The 11,910-nt window shown below is 38.1% G+C and overlaps 2 protein-coding genes across 2 annotated transcripts in view; one reads left to right on the forward strand and one right to left on the reverse strand.

The window, feature by feature from the left end:
* Positions 1 to 7,487, reverse strand: part of Ssk (smooth septate junction protein snakeskin) — a 41,919-nt gene extending 34,432 nt beyond the window's left edge. Inside the window, exon 1 of the mRNA XM_028177512.2 lies at positions 7,333 to 7,487. Coding sequence (XP_028033313.2) covers positions 7,333 to 7,383 — 51 coding nt within the window. The 5' untranslated portion in view covers positions 7,384 to 7,487. The remainder of the gene's footprint in view (positions 1 to 7,332) is intronic.
* Adsl (adenylosuccinate lyase) overlaps positions 1 to 11,747 on the forward strand; it is a 49,889-nt gene extending 38,142 nt beyond the window's left edge. Inside the window, exon 2 of the mRNA XM_089734379.1 lies at positions 11,417 to 11,747. Within this exon, the coding sequence (XP_089590505.1) occupies positions 11,417 to 11,716 (300 nt within the window). The 3' untranslated portion in view covers positions 11,717 to 11,747. The remainder of the gene's footprint in view (positions 1 to 11,416) is intronic.
* The last annotated feature ends 163 nt before the right edge of the window (positions 11,748 to 11,910 follow it).

Consider the following 11,910-nt stretch of genomic DNA (forward strand, 5'->3'; position numbering starts at 1 on the left):
TTTATTTATTTTTTCTTGCTTAGTTGGGTGGACGAGCTCACAGCCCATCTGGTTATTAACTGGTTACTGGAGCCCATAGACGTCTACAACGTAAATGCGCCACCCACCTTGAGATATAAGTTCTAAGGTCTCAGTATAGTTATTTTAGATACACGAACAAACAGAGGTATTCAATGTGTGTGTGTGTGTTTTTTTCAAATTAAATAAGGCAAATTATAATGCGATTATATCATGTAATTTTATCATAATATCAACAAAACATCCGATCTTAAAAATGAAGTGAAATCGTATTCACGCAGCCTTGGCAAGAGAAACCTGTACTACATATAACACCCAATTACGATCAATTGTAAAACATTGTAATTGTTAGATTGTCTAATTAGTCTTGTGATGGATTACGCAAGATATTCGAATTAATGACTTAAGTAAGGTAATGCTCGTAGCTCGGATGGGAGTACCGTGAAAGTTTCAGTTTTCAGAAATGTAATTTTATTTTGTTTTGATGCAATTTTTTTGTGTGTGGAATACAATATGTCCATTGAAGAAACATTGGCTATAGATATATGACATCTTGACAAATCTGATTTTGATACTACTTATTTAGTTTAAATAACATAAAGAGATGTATATTGGTTTAGAAAATTTTGCTTGAAATGGAAACAAAAATAACCCGTTCGTAACAATTGTAACGTTCTACGGATTTCAGGAATCGTAGACATGATTAAAGCTACTTTTCCGAGCGGAGCCGAAGCGAGCTGCTATACAATAATTATACTCCTATTATCAAAAAGGTTCAACAACAAATCCATTACATAAATGATTATTTGTAACTCCTAGCATCTACAAATCTACAGTATACTACATTAAATAACTGAGAACTCCCAATAATTACGTGAGAGCTCAATTGCATCTTCGTATCGGAGCAGGAAGCCCGGACCTTTAACATTCGTATTTCACATTTGAGGTTCTTCAATGTGATTTTTACATAATTGAATTTGAGCGTGAATTGAAAACAAAATATTCAAGATGGAGTTAGCTCCATGCAAGCAGATTGGAAATTTATTTGTTTGAGTACTTTATTAATCATGGGCACTTGTGACCAATTCTTACGACACCTTAAACTAACGATATATGATGTTGTCCGTTGCTAACTAGCATTGTTCTCATTTCACTTCTAAAATTGATTTGGTCAATATATTAAAGTCGATGCACTCGTCGTGGCCTAAAAGATAGATGCCTGGTTTCCGTGCATCTATCGTTGCGACAGTGCAATTGACAGTGCTCGTGACAATTTTTTTAATTTTTTTTATACGGAGTGATACGTAGCACGTATTCACGAACGACTTCCATAATGAAAAAATAATATCGTGAAAATTTAATCCACAAAAGATATCAACCTTCCGTAATTATAAGCCCGCCAGAGTATGCTGTCCGAGTTTTCAAATCCGTAAAAAAAAGAGAGACCATACATTCTCTTCATTATCACCAGCATAATTTCATACGATATCGTTCCAGTAGACTTGGACAGGCCACCGACAGAGGACCGCCGACAGTCGATAAAAAAAATCAATAAGTATTACTAATCTACTACTGACTTACAAGAAATATGGCTGTAACTTAACACAGTGCATATAACATTGAACGAATCACGTAGTCGACGTAATGGTGTACATAATGGCATGGTCAAGGTTCCGTTACCCAATGCCCCGTGGCAGCCAGCACATAAACGTGACCCCATTGTTATACTCGTATTATTATCATCTGTGGCGTCCAGTGCAGGCGGAATGCCGAGGGAAAATGCACCTTACGCAAAACGCATACCCACTTAATAGATAAATAAGGTAATAATAATACCTTATTTATCTATTCCGTGCGCATACCTTACGGCTTACCCCCATCCTCTCTCGGGTGAAGTCTATCTCAACCGAGGTTCGGACGTGGGTTGTTTATCGACAGGGCATTTAGAAATGTTTGTATTTTGTAGTCGTCGTGGCCTAACGGATAAGACGTCCGGTGCATTCGTGTTGAGCGATGCACCGGTGTTCGAATCCCGCAGGCGGGTACCAATTTTTCAAATGAAATACGTACTCAACAAATGTTCACGATTGACTTCCACGGTGAAGGAATAACATCGTGTAATAAAAATGAAACCCGCAAAATTATAATTTGCGTAATTACTGGTGGTAGGACCTCTTGTGAGTCCGCGCGGGTGGGTACCACCACCCTGCCTATTTCTGCCGTGAAGCAGTAATGCGTTTCGGTTTGAAGGGTGGGGCAGCCGTCGTTACTATACTTGAGACCTTAGAACTTGTATCTCAAGGTGGGTGGCGCATTTACGTTGTGGATGTCTATGGGCTCCAGTAACCACTTAACATCAGGTGGGCTGTGAGCTCGTCCACCCATCTAAGCAATAAAAAAAAAAAAAAAAAAAAAAAAAAAAAAAAAAAAAAAAAAAAAAAAAAAAAAAAAAAAAAAAAAAAAAAAAAAAAAAAAAATGTCACCTGCGTTTATTTTTTTCGATTTCCCGTTTGATAATATCAGGGGCCGTAGTCTACTTATTCTTTCTAATTTTTCGGAACAGAGGAGGAATTTTTTTAAGGAACGTAATATAAAAAAAATTGGGGCGTTCAAATGTCCGTTAAAACTTTGCAAAGAGCTCAGTTCAGAGTTCTTGTTGTGCTAAGCCAACTATTTGAAACAGATATTGTATTTCTTTTCCTCCACACAATGTCGTTCTGATATGTGTGTCAGAATTTGACACTTTTTACTACGTATCATTCAAAATCAACATTCGTGTCATAAAATATCATCACCTTCCAAATATTTCTACGTACAGGGAGCACATTAGAAGGCGCGGCATGGATAAGGTCTACGGACTGACGATGTAATGAAAGGCATGCAATGTCGCTGGATGGTGAACCTTAGGAACATTCCGATAATCATAATGAAGAACATCTATACTAATATATAAATCTAGAGTGGTTTTTACGGATGTTCCGTTATAACTATTGAACCATGCAACCCATTGACTTGAAACTTGGTATCCATGTAGAAAATACAGGTACTTAATGGATAGGCTGTTGAATTCCTTACACCAACTGGGGGGCGTTAATCATGAGAATCTTTGTGGAGGTGAGAAATAATAATGTTAATTTTAAATGCCCAACGAAGCGGACGGGTACAGCTAGTGTTCATATAAAATGTTATTATCCTGCTTATTTAAGCCGTCAAGTGTACTCGCATTTCTGTTCAAAGGGAAGATTTCGAGCTCATGTCTAAAGGTCCCTCAGAATTCGGTTTGTGATGTCGAAGAACTACACTTTTTTTTATTGCTTAGATGGGTGGACGAGTTCACAGCCCACCTGGTGTTAAGTGGTCACTGGAGCCCATAGACATCTACAACGTAAATGTGCCACCCACCTCGAGATATAAGTTCTAAGGTCTCAGTATAGTTACGACTGAAGTTTAAGGCTTCATACGTTGATCATCGGCCCAGTTTCCTATCATCAAGCGGCCTAGATAGCGGCGCACCTACCCGTTATCGAATGTTACGAACCTCTGTGTTTAATCGCTCATTCAATTAAACTCTGTTGACGCATGATAATGGTAAAATGGTGTCGCTTCAATTTTTGTTTCTTAATAATACATTTTCTTTGTTTTTATTGTTACTGGAGATCCAACAATCTTAAATATCTGATAGCTAAGTGTTAAAACGCATTTATGTATTCAAATGTATCCAGTCGGTAACCCTTCAGTCTTTTCATTAAACCACGGAGACTATGAACCGTAAAAATTATATAAACGGACTTAAAACAATGATTAAAGTCAAATTAACAAATTAATAGAAAAAACTCTTTAAATAAAATTGTAAGAAATAAACTTATCGACCGATTCGATCTGTAGCCACTTTAGGTCATACCAGATCACCAGATGGACCATGAGCTCATATTTTGCTCATCTGTGCAAATATTTGCTCAAAACGCTAAAATTATATACAATGCTTAAATAAAAGTACCGCATCCGGAAAGATTAGAAGTAGTATTATGTTTCGTTCGCACTAAAAATCTTTTTGTTTTTATGATTGAGGGCTTACTGGTGGCACGGAGGCCTTTCCAGTTTCACAGGGACAAGAGGGCGAGCAAAGGCTCAGCCAGGAGGGGTGGTATTTGCTAACAACTGCCCGAGCGCCTCCGAAGGAGACCTAACAATTCAAGAGTAGCTGATTCGCGAATGAATCTACTACCGGATCGGAATCGCGACCCGCTGAGAAGATCCAGCGAGAAACTCAACGGGCTGATGCATAGGTTAGGTTGCACGTCGAACTCTTTGCCGAGATCGACGAGTACGGTTACCGGGGTCTCTACTCCGAGTGTTAGAGCGGAAGTCGTCTAATGCAAGAGTTATTGAACCAGATAGATCCGTAAGGACGTGTCTAGGGCGAAGACGGTGCCTGGCTCCTGCGTGATCAGGATCAGGCTAAAAATCTCTGGTAACAAGAAGTGTATAAACAAAAAACTTCTATACAGTTTTCAGTACATTTGAATTGTAAATGAACTTTAGTATTCTGGAATTTAGGCTTGGCTATCCCTGCCAAACTCTTACCCTTTTTTTTATTAATTGTTAGTAAGCGTACATGTACTTTGAAAATATCACTAAGTTTCTCTAAAGCGAAACTGTATTGCGACTCAATCGTAAAGTTATTATTATTTTAGAGCGCCTATAAAGATTTACGTAAATAGAAAACAAAGATTTTTCTTTAACTAACGCCACATTTACAATTCGAAATTCTATCACTTTATAGTACTTCAGTGACACATTATAGAAAATTTGAAACAGTCTTATCAGATAAAAACGTTACTCATAACAACGGACCTGGATGTACTCACAACGAATGACTGAGTCACTTAACTATTTTAGCGGAAGTATCGATCTACAGTACTAACATGATTAACGTACTCTTCGCAATTGGCAATGTAATATGTTTGTTTGATGTTTGTGGAGTTTTGTTTCAGCATCAAACATATCTTGGCTCTATGAATCTCAGGCCGGTATGGAATCAGTACGACTTTTCATCAGACCCAAAGTATTCCTATCCTATATAATCTTCCACAGTTAAGTACGGCCATTTTACCGGGAAAATGACCACTTATCTTACAATTTACTCAAAATTACACATTATTTACATTTCGTAAAAAGAGGCTTCATATCGTGAATAGTGAAATCAATATCCGTTTGCAGCTACGTTTTACGTTCGAAATAATAAGCCAGTAATGTAATGCAAAAGCTGCTGGGTGCCGCGAGCCGTCACACGCACGCATCAATCCTACGCGGCCTCAACTCATTCACTTTTATTTGTATTACAATGCGTACCGTGTAATTATCAACAGCAAAATATAGTATCATAGTAATTTTTACTGGTGGTAGGACATCTTGTTTACTGGTGATAGGACTTCTTGTTTACTGGTGGTAGGACATCTTGTGAGTCCGCACGGGTAGGTACCACCACCCTGCCTATTTATGTCGTGAAGCAGTAATGCGTTTCGGTTTGAAGGGCGGGGCAGCCGTTGTAACTATACTGAGACCTTAGAACTTATATCTCAAGGTGGGTGGCGCATTTACGTTGTGGATGTCTATGGGCTCCAGTAACCACTTAACACCAGGTGGGCTGTGAGCTCGTCCACACATCTCAGCAATAAAAAAAAAAAAAACCAAAATAAAAATCAGGGCTTTTAATTTTTTATAATCAAACATTTTAATGCTTGATTCTAAAAAATCGTGTTCGTGTCACATCCTCTATGAAGACACGAAATGAAAACTAAATGAATATTCACTAGTCGTTAGCTTATTACTTCGACTATTCTGACTGAAAACGTTCATGACCCGTTTAATTTTATCAGCTGATAACAGAATCGCTCCTCACATAAATTCTCTAACGTTTTTAATGTTCGACTAACTTAAATATATGTAAGTATTTTGGAGCATGAGTTTGTTAACTGTAAAAAACGTACGCATTCTCACATCAAGCAAGATTAAATATGTAAAAAGTACTTTAAGAGTTTGACGGAAAGGTCAAATTGCTGTGATTTATACCAATCTATATATATTTTCTGTTCGTTAGTCTCGCTAAAACTCGAGAACGGCTGAACCGATTTGGCTAATTTTGATCTTAAATTATTTGTCAAAGTCTAGAGAAGGTTTAAAATGTAGATAGTATGAAAATTCTCGGAAATAAATAAAGTTTAGGTCTTTTATTTATCGATTGAGGCACTACGAAGTCTGTCGGGTCAGCTAGTTTGTAATAAATTAAGGCGTATCTGTCGTCTTTACGTATCTACAGTTGAGAAACACTGCCGATGCGATTTCAGTACTCCTTTGGAATTATACTTTAAATGAAGGCTTTATTTATTTATTACATAGATGGGTGGACGAGCTCACAGCTTACCTGGTGTTAAGTAGTTACCGGAGGCCATAGATATCTACAATGTACCCACCTTGAGGTATGAGTTCTAAGGTTTCAATATAATAACAAGCTTTTAGATATATCTATTTAATTTTTTTACTTTTAATGTAATGTAACTTTTAATGTAAACAAAGGAATCTGTATAGAAAATTTTGTCTTTGTGTTTCCCGTTCATTCTCATGTTACAGGCATTTTACTGAAAGACTAGTGAGATTATAGTTTAATGTGGTGAAATTACGAAATAACACTGAAAATTATCAACAGCTTCTATGACTTCCGAAGTTGTTCTAGATTTGTGTTGCAGCAAAACTATGAAAGATCAGAGGCAGAGGCAAGAGCAGAGGCAAGATCAATCTAAGGCAGTTTTTTTTTTTAATTCGTTTTTATCATTAACGTATATGGGTTGTGCCCCCTTTTGTTTTCTACCTATTCTAGTAGTAACCTCAGGTTATACTAGATTTTCCGGGCGAGTAGGTGAGCTCACGGTGCTCTAACCTGAGGACGTTGCTAAAACTAGCCCTAGCAAGAGCAGTGCTTCGCGGAATCTACCACCGGATCGCAAACGCGACCCACCGAAAACATTCGGCGAGAAACTCAGTGGGCTGCGTCTATGGGTTAATTTACACGCCGAACCCTTCGTCGTGTTCGACCAGAATAGTGACCGGTGCTTAAGGTACCTAAAAGCACCGTTAGTTGATCGGGAGGCTCCGAAAGTGGTGCCCCACTCTAGCGTACAAACAACAGAATGGGGATGCCACCGCCTAGCTTGAAACCAATATATCTCACTGCACATAAATTCTCCGAAAACGCTCACATCTCTTGACTCGGTACACAAACAAAATTTTCCTATAATGAACTATCAATTTACTTACAATTTTGAATGTCTTCACGACTATAGTCGCTATAGTCTGAACGGAAACCATTTTAAACGAGATATGAATACACTGATATATCACAAGTTATCACTATTAAAAACTGTTTCTGTGTCCGCCGACGACAACTTATACGCCAACTGTGCGGCCATTTATCGCTTATCGCTGTTGGCTCGTAATCTTATCACTTCCAGCGAATTAGTAGGGCAGGTTGCGATATCTTGTTTTTTTCATTAGAACACTTGTCAAACGAATTTCAACTCTAGTGACCTGGCAATATAATCGATTTGCAAACTCTAAAATGTAGTGTTAAGTAAATTGCTTTATTTAGTAAAGTATTTAGTTTTTCATGAAGGATGAATTCTTAAACAAATGAATCATTATAAATCGCATCGTTGTAATTTGTTTTTTGTATAGCCGTGCTTTGTAAGGCTGACCGACGTGTCGAAGACGTAAGGGAACGTATAGGGGGGGGGGGGGGGGGGGGGGAGTCTTTAAAATACTACGGTCAGTCACAGGAGCGGGGGGTGGCTCAGGTTTTTGTCACGTAGTCGATTTTAGTGACAAAAATCTCGTATTTTTTCGACCTACATATATTCGAATATAGCGCGCAGTGTTTAGCGCTTTGTAAACTCACACTACATAATTCACTAGTAATTTAAGTGTGCATGCAGTCTTATGCAATAAAGACGAGTATGAACCAAATTATTTTTTTTTTTTCAATTTTTGCCTGTGAAATGATTAAAAATCATAATTATGAATTACTACGTGAAAACTAAAGGAGGAGAGGGGGGTCTTGGCATATAATACGAGTGATCACCGAGGGGACGGAGAGGTCGAAAAAACTAAAAAAATAAGTCACGTAGTATGGGTACGTTCCCTAATATTATTATCCAGTTCAATCTAATGATAAAACACACTTATTGCTGCAAATATTTGATTTAACGTTAAGTATGTGTTTATTAGTGCGAACTTAGTGAGTCTTTCTATTACCCTCTAACTCTAAGATTAGAAAAGGATAGACATGCCGTCCAGTTTCTGACAGTCTCCAGTGTGCTTAGTGCGAGTTTTTTAACGTTCTCGATAGTGTAAAAGTTAACCCAATTTTGTATGCAATTGGAACAGCACCCCCTAGCGGCAAACGTAGGCAAACGATCCCATTCCATACAAATATGAGCTAACTTTTACGCTATCGACAACGTTAAAAAACTCGCACTAAGCACACTGAATCGTTTACAAAACGTGGGCGCAAAACTTATTCCGGGATGTCACCAGGAACTTTTTTTTGCTCTTGTAGGCAAACGAGTCCACGGCCCACCTGATGGTGAGTGGTTACCGTCGCTCATGCACGTCAACAATGCCATGACAGAGATAAGCTGCTGCCTACCATAAACCTGCAATCATGGGTACATTTAAAATATGGTATCGAAGCCGTTTTAAATAGCAAGTTTCGAGTCAATCGTATAAGCAGCGTCCGAATATACTTTTTTTTAATAGATCATGTACCACCATGATGTCTGCAATATGGATATTCGCATCTTTACTTACCCACACATACCTACAACTTAAGTCCAATTACTAGTTTTCTTTTCTGTCAATGTATCGAAAGTATTACTATCTATGAATAAAATTAATGCCTTCAATATCTATAATTCGTTCAATGTACAATATTTTTAATATACAATTATAATGACCTCAATTTTTAAGCTAAATAAAGCTTCTTTTCGAGTGGTTTTGGTACTTGTAACTGTACGCGTAAGTTTGATTTTATTTAAACACAAAAATAATAATAATAACTTCAATGATATTCAGATGCAATGGTTTTGTATTTACAATTTTCCTTGTAAATGTTGTTTTTAGACCACAAATCTACGAATCGTGCGAAAGTCGGTCAGCTAAAGTTAAGTACATAGTTCACGAACGACATGTTTTCTTTATTTGAAAACAGTACGATGTCAGAACGTAGGAATAACTAGACGTTTTTGTTATTTATCATTTCTTGTAAGGTAATGAATGTCTTTTGTGCTCTCAACCGTGAGTGAGCATGGCTTGGCAAAGTAGCGGCGAACGTTATGATAATCGGACGTCTTGGCCTAAAGGATAAAACGTCCGGTGCGTTCGTGTCGAGCGATGCACCGGTGTTCGAATCCAGCAGGCGGGTAACAATTTTTCTAATGAAATACATACTTAACAAATGTTCGCGATTGACTTCCACGGTGAAAGAATAACATCGTGTAATAAAAATCAAATTCGCAAAATTATAATTTATGTAATTAATGGCAGCATGGCATCTTGTGAGTCCGCACCACCATCCCGCCTATTTCTGCCGTAAAAGCGTTTCGGTTTGAAGGATGCGGCAGCCGTTGTAACTATACTGAGACTTTAGAACTTGTATCTCAAGGTGGGTGGCGCGTCTACGTTGTAGATGTCTACGGGCTCCAGTAACCATTTAATACCAGGTGGGCTGTGAGCTCGTCCACCCATCTAAGCAAAAAAAAAAAGTAGACAGATATAATTTTCCCTAAGAAAACACGCATTAACCTAATCACACGAACGACTTAACATCGGAGAAGGATTAGCATTATACAAAGGCATGCGCATAATTTAGGTACCACTTGTTTATTGCGTTGCTTCGGGACGAAAATAGGAATGATCGTTGTACCTACTCGTTAGGGCCCATAATTGCTTCGCGCCCTCGTTAAATAGACTTAACAATTCTTATAAAACAATAAAACCACATTAATCATTGATGTTACAATTCAATAAAAACAAGTAAATGATTTCATAGACCACAACTGAATCACCACTCCGAACAGCGATGCTTTAAAAACAATATTACGATTTAAGGAGTCACAGGCGACTTGTGAGATCATAATTAAAACTACTTTTACAGTTTAATCCATTTTATTTTTGATGTGAAACATCTATAGCCGCACGTAAAACCGATTACTGGTGTGGCGACGCATGCCTTGAGGACGCGTCGCCATGCGCAATCGACTGTGCGATTCTCTCCCACTCGATCCGGCGTTAAGCCATCTCTCTCTCTCTACACTGAGCTCGGATACCTATAGTGTTATACTCCGTAGTGTATAGTGTTGTTTACTACAGTACACATAAACTGTGTTTTACTTGAAAACAAATTATTTTTTCGTAATATTTTATTTTATCATTATGACATATTTAGTTCCTATCACAATCTGTTCTTTTCTGCATATTACTTTTACAAAATAATGTCGATGTTTCACATCTGCCAGGCGTCCCGTGACGGCTCACATTTCTTTTATTCTCATTTTATTATTTCTACTTTTCGAACACTTTTCAGTTTTCGGTATGAACAATTTTGTGTTTTTTTTTAGCTTTTGATTTTGCTGAAACTGATTGTTTGACGGTTTGGCATTCAAATAACCGTATTTGAATGCGTATTTCAGAATAGATTCCGATGAACTGTGAGCGCTCGCGTACGAATTAAAAAGTTTTGTTTGTAATATTCGAGGTTATTTTTTCTTATTTTTTTTATAACTTTTTATGACCAAGCTCAGTTCCACCGCAGTGTAGCTGTAAAAATTCAAAGGTAATTCATAAAAGGGATCATCTTAAAATAACATAACAGATTTGATAACTCGAATGCAATAATAAAACATTGGACTGGCCTTTTGATGAAAAGGCGTACTAAGTATTAATATTATTTAAGCCGGTGGTTACTGGTTGGGCTGTCTTGAAGCGCCGTCAATAGCTGGCGGCACTTTGTTAATTTTTAGGGTTCCTTGTCCCAATAGCAACGGACAGCAAAGAACCCTTTATTATTATTATTTCATATATTATATCTAATGGTCTATCTGCTCATGTTAAGTAGCTCCTCAGTTGAGATATCAAAGCCTATTAATGTATAGGCTTTGGTATCTCAACTGAGGTTTTTGCCACTCACCTTGAGATATCTCAATTGTAACGTAAAACAGATATGCTATCAAACAAGTGTATATCAGTGTTTCGCGGCATAAATAGGCGGGTTTGTCCTGCGTACCCGTACGGGCTTCCATTATTCAATGCTACCAGTGAAAATATACCAGAAACCATTCAATTCCAGGAGCTCGGATTGGACATAAGCGCCGCTCAAATAGCCGAACTAGAAGCTGCTGTACACGACATCGACTTCCCAGCGGCTGCTGAACATGAGAAGCGGGTTCGTCACGACGTGATGGCGCATGTCCACACGCTCGGCGAGAGGTGTCCCCTCGCCGCGCCCATCATACACCTGGGAGCCACCTCGTGCTACGTCGGAGACAACACCGATTTGATAGTCCTTAAGAACGGACTCGAGCTGCTTCTGCCAAGGCTCGTCGCCGTCATCAAACAACTTGGACGCTTCACGAAACAGTACAAGTAAGTGTATTTTTTTCATGAACAACATCCCTCGATCTAAGGTTTTCTCCTGTGTCATTAGTACCAGAAATCAGAAACTAAACACACATTTGGTAAATGTATTCATTCCAACTGGGAATCGAACAGGAATTCCCCTATTTACAATAACCAAAGTCGTTAACTACTAAACCAACGCCGATATTAAACGCTATTAGTCAA

Source organism: Bombyx mandarina, chromosome 17 (assembly GCF_030267445.1).
Source record: "Bombyx mandarina strain Sakado chromosome 17, ASM3026744v2".
In the NCBI taxonomy this organism is placed as follows: domain Eukaryota; kingdom Metazoa; phylum Arthropoda; class Insecta; order Lepidoptera; family Bombycidae; genus Bombyx; species Bombyx mandarina.